This window comes from Esox lucius, chromosome 9 (assembly GCF_011004845.1).
Source record: "Esox lucius isolate fEsoLuc1 chromosome 9, fEsoLuc1.pri, whole genome shotgun sequence".
Taxonomy (NCBI): Eukaryota; Metazoa; Chordata; class Actinopteri; order Esociformes; family Esocidae; genus Esox; species Esox lucius.
In genome coordinates this window covers 9,692,457-9,713,931 of record NC_047577.1, presented here as the reverse complement: position 1 = coordinate 9,713,931, position 21,475 = coordinate 9,692,457, and the positions used below count along the sequence as shown (strand labels likewise).

The following is a 21,475-nucleotide window of genomic DNA, read 5'->3' as shown; positions in this document are numbered from 1 at the left end:
TTCATCTTTCCTCTTCACCCAGGAGCCTTTGGAGGGGGCGTAACTGTCTGTGTAGTACTGGTTAGGTCCCAGGTGACTACCTGAATGTTTTACAACAACAGGAAATTGGTTATTTGAATTGTCTTGTGACTTTCCAGTGGTGTATTTAAACCCCCTGTTTGTCAGGTAGTGTTCTGGGGACAGATTGGAGCTGTGTGTAGCTGACCTGAATTTTTCTTAACAGGACATGTCTGAGTTGGAACATGGAACATGTAGACATTGGATCTCTGCATCCTGGATCTCCTGTTCCCCTTTTGTATGTTTGTACGTGATTGATTGATTTTAAAATAAAATGGACAACATTATCATCTGATGTATGGAAAAAGATAATGGAATTCTTTCAAAACGGTTGAAAATGTGTTGATTTATACTGGAATGTGGAAACAAATGGACAACCATGCCTTGAATAAATTATAGAACCATTTTTGTTGGGTGTTTTGGTCTCAGCTTCCCAATGCCTTCTCAACCCAGATCCTAAAAGACCCATCACATTTCCACCTTTTTTGTACACACATAATTATAAATATATTGCTCCATATGTCTTTTATTCTCTGAAGCCTGACTAGAGCATTGAGTCCAAAAACATCATTAATCTATCATAAAATATAGGTTGTCATTAACAATCCAGTAAAGCGTACTTACAGGGTGAAGGGTAGATGACTCCTTCTAAAAGTAATTTTCTTGCCCGACAATGTGTAGACAAGATGTAACTGGGTGATTTACACATTTTTAAGGTTTTCAGAGAATAAGTAACAGATCTGGTGGACCACATCCTTCCTCTTTTGCATTACCATGCATGACACAATTAACTTGACGCACGATAACCATTAATGTAACACAAGAGTAAGGATCTGCACACCAGTTTGGATCCATGTTATCTCCTTGTAATCCCTTATAGAGCATTGAGTACAATATTAACCATAATCCATGGTTTATCTCAAAAATTATTTAAAGTGTACTTACAGAAAGAAGGGTAGAGGGTCTTTTCCTTAAGGTCAGTTCCTTGCCATTTAAGAAACAAGCAATTGGGTGATTGACACATTGAATGTTTGCACAGCATAACTGAAAGGAATGAGCATTTCCTTCCTCTTTTACATTAACATGCATGACACAGTTGACTTGATGCAAGATAACCATTAATATAACACAAGAGTAAGGATCTGTACACCAGTTTGGGACCATGTTATTTGTCCGTCAACAAACTCATTATTCGACACCAGACAGCTGAGGTTTGCAGCTACAGTGTCTCACAAAGTATTCACCCCCCATGGACTTTTCCACCTTATACCGCATGAAAACACGATGTCAAAACGTCATTTCATTAAGATTTTTTGACCCTGATCAACACAAAATGTCAATAATGTATCAGTACAAAATAAAATTGGGACGAATTTTCTAAAATGTCTTTATTAGTTGAATGGAATCACATAATTATTTGAATGGAGTCCACCTTGGTGCAAATAAGTTGTTTCACATGATTTTCTCATGAAGAGATCACCAGAAGTTGTGGGAGACCAACACTGCACATCATCCAGATAACTTCATTCCTACTATGAGAGGTGACCCAGTGAAAACTGTGTGGTGGACTACTGTAACGGGAAAACATAGAGCTAATGTTTTAAATTACAGGTTGGTTCATTTGCTGATATACTTGTACAATCTAACACACTAAGATACAGTCAAACACACTAAAACTGCTTTTATGAACAATATACAGGAAGCTATTTTCAAATTTCCAGGTGGAAGACTATTTATATACCAACAAGCACTACTCACCTGCACTACTACTCTCTTTGTCACCAGACTCTCATGTAGAAAACACTGCCATTCAATTACCAATCTTAAAGCATTAGTCAAGAGGTAATCAGGAAGTTGGCTTGAATAAAAAGGGCAGCAGGTCAACTCTCTGTTGTTCTGCAACAATGGATGACAACATCAAAGAGAGGCAGAGGAAGAACAATAATCTCTAAGGAGATTTGTGACACTGTACTTGACCATGTTCTTGTACTTGTTGTGACAATGAGGGAAGCAGGGCTGAGAGTACAGACAAACCTGAACTGCTTTTACTGTTAAACGGTAATTTAGTGTAAACCTCTGTCTACTATGCCGACTATCAATTCTTCTGTACTCCGTATGAATCAGCACATGAAGAATAATACGGGGAAATTACATGAACATAAAGATTGTAATCATATTCTATTAAATATTTTTAATTGTAAATGTTTTCCATACACTACATCAAATTGAGACACCAGTTGATGATAGTAGAAGTAGCCATTATGAACAAGTTAGTCAAAAACAACCTCATTCTTTTAGAGAAACCCTTTGAAGGACAATAATTCTGGAAAATGGCATCTTCAAAAGTATAGAGACATTCAGAAAGAAAGTGAAAGACTCTGGGCCAGGTTTAAATATATTCTTTTAATCTATTGTAAAAAATGTAATCCAAATGAAACTTGGGTCAAGTTAATTTCCGTTTTAACCTGATGAGCACAGCAGTGTTCTGTGTTTGCAGCTCCTCCCCGTCACCTGCCACCGTTACGCTTTCACATCCCGATACGCATGAACGCACCCAGCAATCCGATCCCAATCACCGGAATACTAAACACTTGCGCCCTGTTTGCCTCTCTATTCAGCCTGTGCTCTGCCTCCACTCCAGTGTGAGGTATTATTCCTAGTGGACCTGCCAAGCCGTTGTATAACGCATTGCATTTGCCTGTTGACTCCCAGCCTGTTGTTCTCTCCCTTCCCGTCCTATCTTGTTATCTAGAAACCTGCATCCTGACCTGTCAGCCTGCCCCTTGGATTCTCCTACCGTCTAACCCTGCCTGTACGGTTGCCATCGCGGACTGATCACCGTAGTCCAACCTGCCTGCCTGCTTCTGGTTTCTCCTCTCTGTCTATTCCTGCCTTTGCCGTTGCCTTTGTGGTCTGATCTCCTGGTTACCGAACCTACCTGCCCGTCTCTACCGTTTTTTGCTCCTGTCTACTCCCCTGTACGAAAATAATTGACAGTTGCGTTTCTGCAATAGGAACCACACACCCCTGGTCTATGTGTTCATTACAGACACAATGAATACTGCAACTATCAACATGATTTGCATGGTTAACTGTCTTTTATAGGTACAGACCATTTGTTTATACTAATATAATTAAAATGAGTTACTTTTATAATATAATAAGTATGATTTTGCACCATATTTGGCATTTTACTATAATAAATATGTCTGCCTGAAATCAGTGAACAAATCAATAGCACGTGGTCCAGGAACAAACAATATTTAATTCTGTTATCATTATTATCCATATCAATCTCTAAAGAGCTAAAGGAATATATGAATGGCAAAAATCACAACAAAAGCTGAATCATAATCAAACACATTTGATACATACCTAAACAGAGAAGAACATATATAATGTAATTTATTACAACAGATGTTTGCATAGAACATTGTCATTACAAGGACAAATATATCAACTACAGTATATAGTCTAAAGTTTGAATTTGTCTGGAAACACTGTGGCAACACAGTAAACAATAGAGACTTAGCTTTGGTGCCATAGTCCATGTTTTGTGGTGGTTCTCTTCAGTCCAGGTTCTGTGGTGGTTCTCTTCAGTCCAGGTTCTGTGGTGGTTCTCTTCAGTCCAGTTTCTGTGGTGGTTATCTTAAGTTTCTAAATAGATGACTCAGCATATATGTGTTGGTTGGTCAATGTGGGGGTCTGCAAGAAGACAGAATGGAAGACCCACCATAAAAATATAATAATATGTAAATGCACACACACACACTCTAGCATTGTGGAGTAGAAACCTGAAGGTATATTCTCATCTGGTTTACCTTTTGTATCACATGTTTACTACCTGTTCATACTAACAACTTCTCCTGGACTTGAACCAGAGTCATATGTGACTGACATTGTGCACTAGACACTTTTAGGGTGAGTGTGGCCAGAGAGGAAGAGAGGAAGATCACATGGCAATAACACAGCCTGTCGCTCAGTGGAGGAGAGGCTTGGTACCCTCACAGGTAACAGGGACATATTGACTCTGATACCTCCTTAAAACAAAATGGTGTCCTTTATTGACCCATCATACCTAATGTCAGCAGTCTCCCATTTATTTAATGGGCCTACTGTACCATTCCAGTTCTGTCATACAGTAGGCTGCTGCAATTTATGTTCATAGGCTTGACAGATAATAAAATCACTAGTGTTGCAACAAAAAGTGCTCTAGACAACAACTGTAAAACACTAGAACTGTAAAACAATACAACTGTACATGTCAACACATCAACCGTAAAAAACTACAAATGTAAAACACTACAACAGTAAAACACAATACCTGCAAAATATTACAACTGTAAAACACTACAACAGTAAAACACAACAACTGTAAAATATTACAACTGTAAAACACTACAACAGTAAAACACAACAACTGTAAAATATTACAACTGTAAAACATTACCACTTTCTGTGTGTCATAGTCAAGTGATATTTTTCTTATGTTCAGAGTTGTGTACATTTTTTGGATCAGGGTGGACAATGTGGGGAGAAATATGTCAAGATAACAATAGAGCCAGACTGTGTAGAGAACATTGTTGTCATCAGTGTAACTGATATAATCACCTGTGGGTTTGTTGTAGCATCACTTCCTACTGTAGATCTCCTGTATAGAGGGACAGAGCATGTTATGCTGTCTACTGACATCTAGTGGTTATTAGTTGTACTTACAGTCCCTGATATACTTGACCATCTGTCTAGGAAATACTGACCTCCTCATGGTACAGTAGATGGTGACTAGAAGAACTCCAACAGTCAGGACGGCCCCCACTGTAACCACGGGAACCCAGGGAGACAGGAGAGCATGTCCTATTTCTATATGAGGAATGGGAATATAACATAGAGGAAACCAGGGAAATATAACAGAGGAAACCAGGGAAATATAACAGAGGGAACCAGGGAAATATAACAGAGGAAACCAGGGAAATATAACAGAGGAAACCAGGGAAATGTAACATAGAGGAAACCAGGGAAGATTAAACAGTGTTGAGACAGGTGTTTGGGAATGATCTTTGTGTCTTTGTATGTTTAGAATGACAATGAATGTTCTCATTTACTACTATATTTCCTGTAGTCTATTTAAAATTCTTGGAGAATAATTCATGTGTTTTATATATAATAATATATGCAAATATTGATATTAGTACTAGTTTTTGTAATAGTATATGGTCTAGTATTTTGTATTCTCACAATCACTTCAAGCATAGATTTCAGCATGTTTGTACAATATTACCTGTGACAGTCAGAGTTGTTCCAGAGAAGCTGTACCCCCACTCTCCATAATGTGTTTTAAATCTGAACTTGTACTCAGCAGAGTCAGTCTCTCTCAGGTCTGTGATTCTCAGAGTACAGTCACTCACATTATCTCCAAGGTACTTCACATGACCTGAATACTCTGGCAATGAACTCAGGATAACAGGCCTCTCGTCACGTCTCTCTTGGACATACAAGCTTGACCAAGAGAGTGTGATTATTTGGATATTGATACTTGCAGGGAAGATCCACTGTTGAGCCCTTCAAGGCAGAGATTCTCTGATGGGTGTAAGTCACACTGAAACAGGACTTACCCAGAATACCTGAAATATTAAATTACCCTGTCAATGTCTTAAAATAATTTAACAATTGCTTCTAAATCATCTGATCTAAATCAAAATCATGGATGATAACAATGCATGTCAGATGAAAAACTTTAAAAACGGAATGTGGATCCAGACTTACAGACTACAGGAGAGCGGAGACCCTCAGAACCATTTACAGCACAGGAGTAACTGTGTGTATAATAACTGATATCAGTGTATTTACAGATGGTGGAGTCGACAAGACGTTGTCCGTTCTTGTACCAGATGTAGGTGTGGTTTTGGTTGTCAATCAGACTACAGGGGTCGTTACAGGTCAATATCACTTTCTGTCCCCACACTGGGTTGGTGGGAGACACTGTCACTTGGCTTGTTTGTCCGCATTTTGTTGCCATAGTTCCTATTTGTGTGAATGGAAACCACAGACGACTGTCACTCAGTGAGATGAGAGAAGTACTGAAGTTACATGGAGAAGACAAACAGATGCTGTCAATAAACATAATCCTATTTTTACAAACAAATGTGTTTTACAAACACTTGAATTGTTGGATACATAAAACATGTGCATAAAATAATGTATTAGTTTATATATTATGTATTGTATGCTTCTTGAATTGCTGGCATTTAAGAACTGCATTCGCAATTGCTTGCTTCGATCAGACAATGGAATGAATTGAACCCGTGACTGAGTCCTTACTGTACCTGTTACAGACCAGATAACAACCACCAACACACTTCCTGTTGTTCTCATCGTTGTATCTCCTTGTAGTCTTAGAGACATAAACAACAACACTATATAACTGGTAAATGAATACACTAAATACAGTGCCTTGCGAAAGTATTCTGCCCCCTTGAACTTTTCGACCTTATGCCACATTTCAGGCTTCAAACATAAAGATATAAAACTGTAATTTTTTGTGAAGAATCAACAACAAGTGGGACACAATCATGAAGTGGAACGAAATTTATTGGATATTTCAAACCTTTTTAACAAATAAAAAACAGAAAAATTGGGCGTGCAAAATTATTCAGCCCCTTTAAGTTAATACTTTGTAGCGCCACCTTTTGCTGCGATTACAGCTGTAAGTCGCTTGGGGTATGTCTCTATCAGTTTTGCACATCGAGAGACTGAAATCTTTGCCCATTCCTCCTTGCAAAACAGCTCAAGCTCAGTGAGGTTGGATGGAGAGCGTTTGTGAACAGCAGTTTTCAGTTCTTTCCACAGATTCTCGATTGGATTCAGGTCTGGACTTTGACTTGGCCATTCTAACACCTGGATATGTTTATTTGTGAACCATTCCATTGTAGATTTTGCTTTATGTTTTGGATCATTGTCTTGTTAGAAGACAAATCTCCGCCCCAGTCTCAGGTCTTTTGCAGACTCCATCAGGTTTTCTTCCAGAATGGTCCTGTATTTGGCTCCATCCATCTTCCCATCAATTTTAACCATCTTCCCTGTCCCTGCTGAAGAAAACCAGGCCCAAACCATGATGCTGCCACCACCATGTTTGACAATGGGGATGGTGTGTTCAGGGTGATGAGCTGTGTTGCTTTTACGCCAAACATAACGTTTTGCATTGTTGCCAAAAAGTTCCATTTTGGTTTCATCTTACCAGAGCACCTTCTTCCACATGTTTGGTGTGTCTCCCAGGTGGCTTGTGGCAAACTTTAAACAACACTTTTTATGGATATCTTTAAGAAATGGCTTTCTTCTTGCCACTCTTCCATAAAGGCCAGATATGTGCAGTATACGACTAATTGTTGTCCTATGGACAGAGTCTCCCACCTCAGCTGTAGATCTCTGCAGTTCATCCAGAGTGATCATGGGCCTCCTGGCTGCATCTCTGATCAGTCTTCTCCTTGTATGAGCTGAATGTTTAGAGGGACGGCCGGGTCTTTGTAGATTTGAGGTGGTCTGATACTCCTTCCATTTCAAAATTATCGCTTGCACGGTGCTCCTTGGGATGTTTAAGGCTTGGGAAATCTTTTTGTATCCAAATCCGGCTTTAAACTTCTCGACAACAGTATCTCGGACCTGCCTGGTGTGTTCTCTGTTCTTCATGATGATCTCTGCGCTTTAAATGGACCTCTGAGACTATCACAGAGCAGGTGCATTTATACGGAGACTTGATTACAAACAGGTGGATTCTATTTATCATCATTAGTCATTTAGGTCAACATTGGATCATTCAGAGATCCTCACTGAACTTCTGGAGAGAGTTTGCTGCACTGAAAGTAAAGGGGCTGAATAATTTTGCACGCCCATTTTTTCAGTTTTTTATTTGTTAAAAATGTTTGAAATATCCAATGAATTTCGTTCCACTTCATAATTGTGTCCCACTTGTTGTTGATTCTTCACAAAAATTTACAGTTTTATATCTTTATGTTTGAGGCCTGAAATGTGGCAAAAGGTCGAAAAGTTCAAGAGGGCCGAATACTTTCGCAAGGCACTGTACATCCATTAAGAAGCAAACATGAACAGATCTGTCTGTAGTACTGGCTATGTCCCTGGGGTGACTACATCAATGTGTTACAACAACAGGAAATGGAATTGGTTATTTTAATTTTGGTGGTGTTTTTAAACCCCCCTGTTTGTTCTCTCATGTAGTGTTCTGGGGACACGTTGGAACTGTGTTGCAGCTGACATGTATTTTTGTTAAGAGGATGTGTCTGAGCTGGAACAAGGAACAGGTTGACATTGGCTCTTTGCATCCAGCATCTTGTGTCCCAGAGGCGTCGCTAGGATCACAATACATTCTGGACATAGCACAGCCACCCGCCCCGGCCGGGACAGAAAGTATGGGGTTTTGAATGTACACGCGGAAAATTTCAATGTACATGCTAACGGGCTACCCATCTACATTGTCATAATGCACAATCAGAATTATTGATGAATAGATCAGGGGCTATTTTTATTTTTGTTATTATTTTTGGTCAATTTAAAATCCGGGGCTATTCATAAAATATCCGGTGCTATAGCCCTGGACGCCCAGGCCTAATGTCTGAGTCGGAATATGGAACAGGTTGACATTGGATCTCTGCATCCTGGATCTCGTCTCCTGTTCCCCTTTTTGTATGTTTGTACGTGATTGATTGATTTTAAAATAAAATGGACAACATTATCAACCAATGTATGGAAAAGGACAATGGAATTCTCTTAAAATGGTTTAAAATGCGTTGATATATTCTAGAAAATGGAAACATATGGACAACCATGCCATGAATAAAGTGTATAACAGTTTTTGTTGGGTGTTTTGGTTTCAGCTTCACTATGCCTTCTCAACCCAGATCACCCAAAGAACCTAACACATTCTATATTTTTTTGTACACACAGAATTATACATATTGCTTAAAATCTCTATTCTCTGAACCCTGACTAGAGTATTGAGTCCATTAATTACCATAATCTATAGTTTGTCACTAAAATCATGTAAAACATACTTACATGCAGAAGGGTAGAAGACTTGTCCTTAAGGTCAGTTAACTTGCACTGGACATGTATAGAAACAGGATGTAACTGGGTAAATGACACATTACATGTCAGAGTATAATTAGCTGAAGGAAATGGCAATTTCCTGCCTCTCACATTAGCATGAAAGACACACAGTAACGTGCGGTGAAATCTTGTCATGGGTAGGCTGTGACCTATCTTGTGGCATATACAGTGCCTTGCGAAAGTATTCGGCCCCCTTGAACTTTGACCTTTTGTCACATTTCAGGCTTCAAACATAAAGATATAAAACTATAATTTTTCGTGAAGAATCAACAACAAGTGGGACACAATCATGAAGTGGAAATAAATGTATTGGATATTTCAAACCTTTTTAACAAATAAAAAACTGAAAAATTGGGCGTGCAAAATTATTCAGCCCCCTTAAGTTAATACTTTGTAGCGCCACATTTTGCTGCGATTACAGCTGTAAGTCGCTTGGGGTAAGTCTCTATCAGTTTTGCACATCGAGAGACTGAAATCTTTGCCCATTCCTCCTTGCAAAACAGCTCAAGCTCAGTGAGGTTGGATGGAGAGCGTTTGTGAACAGCAGTTTTCAGTTCTTTCCACAGATTCTCGATTGGATTCAGGTCTGGACTTGGCCATTCTAACACCTGGATATGGTTATTTGTGAACCATTCCATTGAAGATTTTGCTTTTTGTTTTGGATCATTGTCTTGTTGGAAGACAAATCTCCGTCCCAGTCTCAGGTCTTTTGCAGACTCCATCAGGTTTTCTTCCAGAATGGTCCTGTATTTGGCTCCATCCATGTTCCCATCAATTTTAACCATCTTCCCTGTCCCTGCTGAAGAAAAGCAGGTCCAAACCATGATGCTGCCACCACCATGTTTGACAGTGGGGATGGTGTGTTCAGGGTGATGAGCTGTGTTGCTTTTACGCCAAACATAACGTTTTGCATTGTTGCCAAAAAGTTAGATTTTGGTTTCATCTGACCAGAGCACATTCTTCCATATGTTTGGTGTGTCTCCCAGGTGGCTTGTGGCAAACTTTAAACAACACTTTTTATGGATATCTTTAAGAAATGGCTTTCTTCTTGCCACTCTTCCATAAAGGCCAGATTTGTGCAGTATACGAATGATTGTTGTCCTATGGACAGAGTCTCCCACCTCAGCTGTAGATCTCTGCAGTTCATCCAGAGTGATCATGGGCCTCTTGGCTGCATCTCTGATCAGTCTTCTCCTTGTATGAGCTGAAAGTTTAGAGGGACGGCCGGGTCTTAGTAGATTTGCAGTGGTCTGATACTCCTTCCATTTCAATATTATCGCTTGCACAGTGCTCCTTGGGATGTTTAAGGCTTGGGAAATCTTTTTGTATCCAAATCCGGCTTTAAACTTCTCGACAACAGTATCTTGGACCTGCCTGGTGTGACCTCTGAGACTATCACAGAGCAGGTGCATTTATACGGAGACTTGATTACACAGGTGGATTCTATTCATCATCATTAGTCATTTAGGTCAACATTGGATCATTCAGAGATCCTCACTGAACTTCTGGAGAGAGTTTGCTGCACTGAAAGTAAAGGGGCTGAATAATTTTGCACGCCCAATTTTTCAGTTTTTTATTTGTTAAAAAGGTTTGAAATATCCAATGAATTTCGTTCCACTTCATAATTGTGTCCCACTTGTTGTTGATTCATCACAAAAATTTACAGTTTTATATCTTCATGTTTGAGGCCTGAAATGTGGCAAAAGGTCGAAAAGTTCAAGAGGGCCGAATACTTTCGCAAGGCACTGTATGTTCATATATTCATTCAGTTAATGTAGCAACCCAAGTTCATATCAGGCATCATCACATCGCTGCCAGCGCCTGCATACAGCAAAGTCAGTCATTTGTGAGGCTAATGCACAATCAAATCTAATAATCAAATTAATGGACACATCTCTTATGACTTATACAACAAATGTTTTGTGCGGTAAGAAAGGGAGGCGGCGCGGTGTCAGCGAACTGACAAGCAGCCTAGTCACTCCTTCAAAATGCGCAAACACGCACAGACAGCCACACACACACACTATTGGTCTGGCGACGGCGCACCAGGATTAAAAAAAGAGAACTACAAAACAGCATTTTAACACACAAAATGCACCATAATCGCAGATAGACATACAGTACAAATGTGGCAGAGGTGACAGCGCACCAGGGTATGGAAGAGAGAACATTTTGGTGTCAGCGCACAGCAGGCCTAGCCCACCTTCAGACAACACACACAAACCAATATAAGGGTTTTTAAAAATAATAAATAAATGAATAGTTTACGTTTTAAAGGGGGTATAGTTTTATTTGTAGACGAAGTCCATGCGTCTATCCCCCTGGACAAAGATGTCAATTACTTTGTTGTAAAAGTCCACTTTGTTTTGGGTGTATTTCTCAATTTCATGAGTCTCTCTTTTTCAATGGAAATAAGAGCCAAGGAGGAAAGTCTGTTCTGCTCCATTCTGTTACGGCTGTAGGTTTTTATGCGCTTTAACGCAGAAAAGCTCCTCTCCACAGATGCGGTAGTAGATGGTATTGTTAAGACCAGCTTCAAAAGTCCACAGCTCTTTTTTCTTCATAGGACAATGTTGAAAATATTTTAAAGTAATTCATATCCATAATATCTAACGGTTCACAGCCGTTGAACTATTGAGAGCGAGTGGATCACGTGACATGAAGCAAGCTCGGTCTCTGCCTCCCTACGTTAACTACGTTCTATGGACCAAAGAGGCACTGCTAACCTCTGCCTCAATGGCCATAGCCTTGAATTTCCTGCATGAAACAATGGTTTTTAGGAGCAAACAGTGGCAAAATGAGTATATGTATTCCTGAACATTTTTGTTACAAAAATTTATATTTGGAATAAAATAAATGCAATTAATAATGCGGTGAATTAATAAAGCTCTTGGAATTAATAAATGTAATGTCAACATTTCCTTTGGTAAGGCACTGCCTAACCTGCCTACCCTGACCGCACGTCCCTGATGACACAGTTCACTCAATGCAAGATAACCATTAATGTAACAAGAGTATTTATCTGTACACCAAATTGGGTCCACGTTATTTGTCCATCAACAAACTCATATTTCCACACCAGACAGTTGAGGTTTGCAGCTACAGTATCTCTCAAAAGTATTCACTTCCCTTGGACTTCTCCAAATCATATTTCATGAAACCATTAATTTAATTAGGTATTTTTGGAAAAAAAAGTAAAAAATGCCAAAGTGCAAAATAAAATCTGCAAAAGTTTCTAAAATGTCTTCAGAAATCCCATAATTAGTTGAATGGAGTCCACCTGTGTGCAAAAAATATGTTTCACATGATATCAGGTTAACCCTACGTGCCCGCTTGCTGGCACTACAAAGAGGCACGCTCTAATTCATTTCCAACGAAAGCCAGCGAATCACGATGACAGTGGGCAGAGCTACTCTCAGAAACAAAAAATCTCCCAGCGACAGTTGAGATATGTTCAACTTTATGCTAATATCCAGCAAGCGGCTGGTGACAGAGTTCGGCGACTACCAATGTCAGGGCAGAAGCTTCCTCTAGGTTGTTCTCATGGATGGATCTTAACAGAGGCCGTCTTACCAGTGTGAAGCTCAGTGTGGTGGTACAGAGCGGAAAGCTCAGACTTCAACTTTTCCCCGTTTCCTAGAGGCCATAGTTTCACCGCACAGTCAAGCTCAGATGTAGGGAATGACAGGACAAATTGTGGGAAGAGCGAGCTGTCAACCAGCTTGGCAGCGATCAAGTGGTCACTTTGTGAAAACCTCTGCTCCACCTGGGAGATGACTGTGTCGCATGCCTCCTTCATCACCGGCGCTGTATTGGTTACTCGTCGGCCTGGCTTGTCTGTTCCATCGTGAACGGTGGCAGCCCATTCATCAGTTTGCTTCCACATATTCTGGACATTCTCCTTGAAATGGGTGAGCTCACCGCTAATCCCAGATGCATTGATGCTCCGTTTTTGCAGAGTGTTGTATAAAACATCAACTTCTGGCATAAGGAAGAAAAAATAATCCAGCAGCTGCAGAAAAGCTCGGCCCCAGAGTTTTTTTGACAGGCCGTACGCCTCACTTATGGTGGCCTCATCCCATCCTGGTTGTGTGTATATGTCCTCCATACACAGGAGTAGCACAGTGCATTTTTCCCAAACTGCATTGACAGTTCTACTTTTAAGGTTCCATCGTACAGTGGGTGGCCTTGGAATGCATCTCTGTGTTGCCTCAGCAAGTGCCGCAACATGTTTTGGAGCGCCAGGCAAAAAGGTGGCAAAAGCAGTTAAATCTGGAAAAAACACCTTCAGGATGCTCATCCTTGCTGAACAAAGTTACTGCAAGATCAGGTTCAGCTGGTGAGCATAGCAGTGAACAAACTGGGAATGTGGTCTTTTTCATTAGCGCCTGTACCCCTCGGACGTTTCCACTCATTACAGCCACACCAACTCCAAAAACCTCTCTGTCACTGTATTGTCAGATAACATGTATCACAACACAACCACCATTTGTGATTTACAGTAGATATCAGTTGTCTCATTTGCCTGTATGGCAACAAATGATGTCTCGTCCACTTGCTTGGCTATCTCCTCCCTGTACACTTCATACCTACAGTCTAACAGTTTATTTTGTACAGTGCTAGATGTCCCTTTGAAGATGGGCTGAGCGTCATAGTGCCTCTGAATTCTAAAATTAGCCTCACGCATAGTCTAGAAAATGTATCTGAATATTCCAGGATTCAGGGAGTCCACCGACTCGTCGTGTCCCGCAGTGCAGTTTCACATTTTCCACACAGTTTAATACGTTATGATCCCACTGAGAACGTACAGTGGGGAGAACAAGTATTTGATACAATGCCGATTTTGCAGGTTTTCCCATTTACAAAGCATGTAGAAGTCTGTAATTTTTATCAAAGGTACTCTTCAAGTGTGAGTGATGGAATCAACAAAGAAAATCCCGAAAATCACATTTTCAAGTCATTAATTTGATTTTCAAGTAATTAATTTGCATTTTATTGCATTACATAAGTATTTGATACATCAGAAAAGCAGAACTTAAATTTGGACAGAAACCTTTGTTTGCAATTACAGAGATCATTCGTTTCCTGTAGTCCTTGACCAGGTTTGCACACACTGCAGCAGGGATTTTGGCCCACTCCTCCATACAGACCTTCTCCAGATCCTTCAGGTTTCAGGCTGTCGCTGGGCAATACGGACTCTCAGCTCCCTCCAAAGATTTTCTATTGGGTTCAGGTCTGGAGACTGGCTACGCCACTCCAGGACCTTGAGATGCTTCTTACGGAGCCACTCCTTAGTTGCCCTGGCTGTGTGTTTCGGGTCATTGTCATGCTGTCATTGAACGTCATCTTGAACTTCTTCCATTTTCTAATAATTGCGCCAACAGTTGTTGCCTTCTCACCAAGCTTCTTGCCTATTATCCTGTAGCCCGGCCATCCCAGCCTTGTGCAGGTCTACAATTTTATCCCTGATGTCCTTACACAGGTCTCTGGTCTTGGCCATTGTGGAGAGGTTGGGGTCTATTGAAATGTTGAAATGAACCTATGATAAAAATTACAGACTTCTACATGCTTTGCAAGTAGGAAAACCTGCTAAATCGGCAGTGTATCAAATATTTGTTCTCCCCACGGTTGATCTTTTAGACCAGAGGTGTCCAACCGGTTCCGTGGAGGGCCGAGTGTCTGCAGGTTTTTGCTCTCTCCTTGTACTTGATTGACTAATTAGGTCAGTAATTGGCTTGTTTCTAACTCCACCTGGTTGTGTAGGTCTGAACTGGGAACCAATTTATAGGAAAAAACAAAAACCTGCAGACGCTCGGCCCTCCGTGGAACCGGTTTGACACCCCTGCTTTAGACCAATCAAAATGATTATAAATTAATTCATTTTTAACATTATTATTTTCTCACATAGAGAGAGTCTTCAGGGCTATATGGTTATACTAACATTGTGAAAACTGCTCATCTTTCGATCCTCATTATTTCTTTCTTCCAAAATTAATTCTTTCTTCACTAAGTCAGTGGCATTAGCTGACCTTTTTTTTTTTTAACTGCAGACAGCTTATGTTTACAGCTACGGAGTCTCTCAAAAATATTCACCACCTTGGACTTTTCCACATTATACTGCTGTGAGGTGCGAGGGGACCCAGTGTGTAAAAGAATTGGCAAAAATATAAACAAAATGGAGAACCAACTCTTTGTCTTCTTTTAATGACAAGGCAAAAACGCAGCACCACACGGTGAAACGAACAGACACTAACTGGTGAGGTGCGAGGGAAAACAAGGAACTTAAATTGACAGCATAATTAATGAAGAGGAGCTGGTGTGTATGTTTGAGGTGCGCTTGCTGCCATCTTCTCCTGCCGGTGGTTAGCACGCTGGCGAGGTGTACCACTGGAGGGGGAAGGAGAGGACATGCAGCGCCACGCGGAGAAACGTTCACAAATGCAATAAAACATGATATCAAAATGTATTTAATTAGGTATTTTTGACCCTGACCGTGCCACAGGGAATATTTAAATGGAATATATCTGATTGGTGGAGGTTGCTCAATCTGAAATGGCCTCTACAACTTAATCACCCGATAACGTGAATCTTCAGGGGCAGGGATTTGATCCAACTCCAGATGTGAAATACTACATCATGGATACTTCTCAGAAAGCACTGTAAATCTCCAGAGGAAGTTGTCCACAGTCTCCATTTCTGTTTGTTAGGATTATAGAAATATTGGCTAATAAAATCAGATGAAATCATTTAAATCAAGGCGTTACATACGAGGGCTTAAAAATGAATATATGCTGAGGATATAAATTGCTGTTGTTCATTTAATTTGACACAAACAATTGTAAATGTATTTCATATCTTACTGAATCTCAGCCAAACAACTACATTTCTATTGGACAAACACATAGTTTACTCTTCCTGATGGCCAAGCAGACAAGCCCCAGCTTTGAGAAAACCTATTCACTTTAACCCTGTAATGTGATGACTTGATCACCGGGTGACAGCACTGGGACAGTTGAATTTTACAGCCGTATACTGGACGTCCTCTTCCTGGGTTTGGGGTGGAGGGAGTTGGGCGGTGGAGTACAGGGGCACCACCTGGTCTCTGGAGCGAGTGATGTGAACACTGGCGTAGTGGAGGTCAGTCTGGTCGTTTGAGGCCATTGTCTGCTCTGCATTAGAGGCCATGGGCATGGAGGTGTTGTCATAAACAGGAGCAGAGTCCCTCTGACAGGGAGAGGACATCACGCCCAATAAGACCTGCAGGCTTTTCCACTGGTTCCAATTGTAACAGGCAATTTAAACATGAGCTAATCAACATTAAAGAAAACAAATACAAATACTATTTAAACCCACCTGTCTATTGTCCGCTGAGTCAGTTGTGTGATTGGTGGAGGACTTCTTCCTGTTTTACACATAAATATATGAATAATTACATTCATAATGAATAAATTAATGAATGAATGTATAAGAGATTGATGCATAGATGGATTTATGAATTTCAGACAGATGAATGGATTAATGAATTAATTAATCCAACAATATTAAATGATGGGTCTTAGATGCTCACCTGAACCACACAAAGCCAGAGAGACAGAGGATGAGAACCAAAATAAATACTATGAATCCTATAATTGCAGGCAGACCCAAGGGTTTAGTCCCTAAAAAAGCATTTTTATGTAAAAAAAATATTATCCTTAGCAATACTATAAAACTGTATAAAATGTGATAATGATTTTTTTGTAAAAAGAGTTATACATTTTTTTCTTTTGAAGCATCAGGTTGTTGGATGTTTAATTTTTTTGTTAATTTACTTGTCTTTCCCTTAAGGTAAATACACAAATAATGACAACAATACAGTGACATTGTAATAACCTTTACCCTCTCATTGATCAACAACACAGTCACTCTATCAGATTCCTACCATGATGTCATCATCTCTTCACCAATACACACATAGATTAGGTGTCAGCTTGTTTGTACAATATTACCTGAGACAGTCAGAGTCGTTCCTGGGAAGCTGTACCCCCACTCTGCAATTTTTTTGTCAGCAAACTGTGTTTTAAATCTGAACTTGTACTCAGCTGAATCAGTCTCTCTCAGGTCTGTGATTCTCAGGGTACAGTCACTCATATTATCTCCAAGGTACTTCACACGACCTGAATACTCTGGCAATGAACTCAGGTTTGTTGGCACCACATCACGTTTCTGTTGTACATACCAGTACATTTCTATGACTGTGTGGTTATTTGGATGTTGGTATGTGCAGGGAAGATCCAATGTTGACCCCTTTAAGGCAGAGATTCTCTGATGGGTGTAAGTCACATTGAAACAGGTTTTACCCAGAACACCTGAAATATACAAGAATCCTGTCAATGTGTTTAAATAATTGGACATTTGTTTTAAATCAGCTGATCGGCACTGGAATAATTGTTATGGATAGTAACAATGTAAATCAGATGCAAAACTTTATAAACTGAATGTGGATCCAGACTTACAGACTACAGGAGAGCGGAGATTCTCAGAACCATTTACAGCACAGGAGTAACTGTGTGTATAATAACTGGTGTCATTGAATGTCCAGATGGTGGAATTGAGAAGACGTTGTCCATTCTTGTACCAGATGTAGGTGGGGTTTTGGTTGTCAGTCAGATTACAGGGAGTGTTACAGGTCAATATCACTTTCTGTCCCCACACTGGGGTGATGGGAGATACCCTCACTTGGCTTGTTTGTCCACATTTTATTGCCATAGTTCCTATTTGTGTGAATGGATACCACAGACGAATGTCACTCAGTGAAATGTGGGAAGTACTGAAGTTACATGGAGAAGACTAACTGACATTGTCAATAAATACAATCATATTATTCCAAACAAATGTGTTTTACAAACACTTTGTAGGATACATAAAACACATTTTCAAATGTTTTACACACATTAAAATACATTAAAAAAAGACACTAAATCATATATTAGTTGGTATGTTATGTGTTGCAAACTGTTGCATTTTGACATTTAGTAATTGTACTCCAACAGCTTTCTCTATTCAGAGAGCCTCAGAAAATAAATGAGTTCAAACAGTGACTGAGCCTTTACTGTACCTGATAAAGACCAGATGACAACCACCAACACACTTTCTGTAGTTCTCATTGTTGTTTCTTCCTATAGGGCTTAGAGACATAAACAACAACACTATATAAACAGTGAATTTATACACTCACCACAAGGATTATTAGGAACACCTGTTCAATTTCTCATTCATGCAATTATCTAATCAACCATTCACATGGCAGTTGCTTCAATGCATTTAGGGGTGTGGTCCTGGTCAAGACAATCTCCTGAACTCCAAACTGAATGTCAGAATGGGAAAACGAAGGTGATGTAAGCAATTTTGAGCACGGCATGGTTTGTTGGTGCCAGATGGGCCGGTCTGAGTATTTCACAATCTGCTCAGTTACTGGGATTTTCACGCACAACAATTTCTACGGTTTACAAAGAATGGTGTGAAAAGGGAAAAACATCCAGTATGTGGCAGTCATGTGGGCGAAAATGCCTTGTTGATGCTAGAGGTCAGAGGAGAATGGGCCGACTGATTCCAGCTGATAGAAGAGCAACTTTGACTGAAATAACCTCTCGTTACAACCGAGGTATGCAGCAAAGCATTTGTGAAGCCACAACACGCACAACTTTGAGGCGGATGGGCTACAACAGCAGAAGACCCCACTGGGTACCACTCATCTCCACTACATATAGGAAAAAGAGGCTACAATTTGCATGAACTCACCAAAATTGGACAGTTGAAGAGTGGAAGAATGTTGCCTGGTCTGATGAGTCTCAATTTCTGTTGAGATATTCAGATGGTAGAGTCAGAATTTGGCGTAAACCGAATGAGAACATGGATCCATCATGCCTTGTTACCACTGTGGTGGTGGTGGTGGTGTAATGGTGTGGGGGATGTTTTCTTGGCACACTTTAGGCCCCTTAGTGCCAATTGGGCATCGTTTAAATGCCACGGCCTACCTGAGCATTGTTTCTGACCATGTCCATCCCTTTATGACCACCATGTACCCATCCTCTGATGGCTACTCCCAGCAGGATAATGCACCATGTCACAAAGCTCGAATCATTTCAAATTGGTTTCTTGAACATGACAATGAGTTCATTGTACTGAAATGGCCCCCACAGTCACCAGATCTCAACCCAAAAGAGCATCTTTGGGATGTGGTGGAACGGGAGCTTCGTGCCCTGGATGTGCATCCCACAAATCTCCATCAACTGCAAGATGCTATCCTATCAATATGGGCCAACATTTCTAAAGAATGCTTTCAGCACCTTGTTGAATCAATTCCACATAGAATTAAGGCAGTTCTGAAGGCGAAAGGGGGTCAAACGCAGTATTAATATGGTGTTCCTAATTAATATGGTGAGTGTATATTCAGTTAGCACCATCTAAAACTACAGACTTGGTCGTGTAGGAGTCTTCATCTGGTAAACATTTACCTGTAGCAAACAATACATAACATGTACAGCATTTAAACCTATTGGAGAGTTCATCCCTCTATGAAACACACATTAAAAGAACAAACATCAGTGCTGTAAATCCAACGGAAGTCATTCTTCTACTTTGTTGAATTTTCCATCCTCACACCTGGTTTGTCTGATCAGATGGGGGCTACCTTGACCCCCCACTGTGTATGTCTGTTCTTTTCAGGAGGCAAAGAGGGCCCATTGGTGTGAGATTAGGATGTCCCACTGAGTAGAGACGCCAAGCAAACACGACACCTTCACAGACCTTCCAAAACACATCTTTCATTACACTACAGCAAACCATTAAAAACAGGCATGATTCTGTAGTGGACGTCATTGCATGGGCTCAGGAACACTTCTGAAAACCATTGTCTGTGAACACAGTATGTCACTGCATCCATAAATTGAAGTGAAACTCTAGCATGCAAAGAAGAAACCATAAATAAACATTATCCAGAACCACTGCTGCCTTCTCATATGCTCATGTGTTGAAGTGAAAGTCTGTCCTCCAGGAAAGGCCGCGTCCTCCAGGCTAAAGAGAGGGACCATCTGGCTTCTTGGTATAGGGGGTTGCATTAGTGCACATGGCATGGAGATTTGTACATCTGTGAAGGCACCATTAATGCTGAAAAATATGTACAAGGATTTGGAGAAACTGCTGGCCATCCAGACAACGTATTTTTCAGGGAAGACCTTGCTTATTTCAGCAAGACAATGCAAAACCACATTCTGCACGTATTTCAAAAGCATGGCTCTGTAGTAAAGGAGTCTGGGTGCTAAACTGGCCTGCCTGCAGTCCAGACCTGCCACCCATTGAAACATTCAGGGCATTATGAAATAAAAAATACAAGATGGAGACCCTGAACTATTCAACCAGCTGAAATCCTATATCATGCAAAAATGGGAATACATTTCACTTTCAAAACTACAGCAATGGGTCTCCACCAAAAAAAAGTTCCCAAATGTTTACAGAGCATTGTTAAAAGAGGTGATATGCAACATATTGGGTAAACATGCCACCAACACATTTCCAAAAGTTGTGACAGGGGCATCAAATTCAAACGGCATTTCTTTTTTTTCCCAAAACAATCAAACTTCTCAAGTTTCAACATTTAAAATGTTGTCTTTGTATTATTTTTCCATTCTGATAATGATTTGCACATTGTTGCATTCTGTTTTTATTTGCATTTTACGCAGCGTCCTGACTTTAGCAGCCTACAGGCTGTAATGAGTGCATGTGTCTATGTACTGTGCAAGTGTGTACTGTATGTGCACATGCATGTGTATGTGTGCGTATGTGTGTGTGTAGTGTGCACACATTTGCTTTTCATACTCTCTATCTTTCCAGTCGCAGCAAAAGATGAATGCAGAGTAACTGAAATACAAACAATAGTGACATTGTCTGCCATGTGGAAATGTCTGCACTGCTGTAAAAGGTATTATTAAGCCTTTTGTCACTACTGGAATAATCATTATTGTTTTGTCACAGAATAGCCTAATGAAAACCTGTTGTCCCATAATAGGTACTTCCCAACCTCACAATTAAAAAGCTCCCAATTGTCTCTATTTGAGTTGTCAGTAAAAGCTTTTTTTCAAAGATCTGCAATTTGTTCAAGTCTCTCTATCCAGGATCAACGGCTATTTAGTTAATGAACCATTATATTTACAATGAGGTGCCCTGCCAAGGCCAGTATCTATGACGCTTGACATCAACGTGTGTGTCTCTGTGTAGACTGAGACATTCCCCTTTATCAAACCCTTAGACACCAAACAAACAT

The 21,475-nt window shown here is 40.2% G+C and overlaps 1 protein-coding gene and 1 long non-coding RNA gene across 4 annotated transcripts; both read right to left on the bottom strand.

Annotated features, from left to right (window-relative positions):
• Window positions 1-5,597: 5,597 nt before the first annotated feature.
• LOC117594842 lies at window positions 5,598-6,513 on the bottom strand. Its single transcript, XR_004576099.1, has 3 exons — window positions 6,381-6,513; window positions 5,821-6,078; window positions 5,598-5,678 (listed from the first exon to the last, which is right to left on the bottom strand). It is a non-coding gene; the product is annotated as an uncharacterized LOC117594842 (long non-coding RNA).
• A 9,112-nt stretch (window positions 6,514-15,625) lies between these two features.
• Window positions 15,626-18,339, bottom strand: LOC117594840. Of its 3 annotated transcripts, XM_034293992.1 has the most exons (6): window positions 18,272-18,339; window positions 17,670-17,927; window positions 17,163-17,522; window positions 16,742-16,832; window positions 16,528-16,576; window positions 15,626-16,398 (listed from the first exon to the last, which is right to left on the bottom strand). In XM_034293992.1, the coding sequence occupies exons 1-6, from the start codon at window positions 18,318-18,320 to the stop codon at window positions 16,162-16,164; spliced, it is 1,044 nt and encodes a 347-aa protein (XP_034149883.1). In that variant the 5' UTR covers window positions 18,321-18,339; the 3' UTR covers window positions 15,626-16,161. The 3 variants fall into 3 exon arrangements, with proteins under 3 accessions (XP_034149883.1, XP_034149884.1, XP_034149885.1); XM_034293993.1 differs by lacking the exon at window positions 16,742-16,832; XM_034293994.1 differs by lacking the exon at window positions 16,742-16,832 and having other exon boundaries at window positions 17,393-17,522.
• Between the last annotated feature and the right edge of the window lie 3,136 nt (window positions 18,340-21,475).

Coding starts and splice junctions, on each gene's coding strand:
- LOC117594840 (XM_034293992.1), bottom strand. CDS start 18,320: ATGAGAACTACAGAAAGTGTGTTGGTGGTTGTCATCTGGTCTTTATCA. Junction 16,833..17,162: donor AACGACTCTGACTGTCTCAG/GTAATATTGTAC, acceptor ATGCTTTTTTAG/GGACTAAACCCTTGGGTCTG. Junction 16,577..16,741: donor TCTGGCTTTGTGTGGTTCAG/GTGAGCATCTAA, acceptor TGTGTAAAACAG/GAAGAAGTCCTCCACCAATC.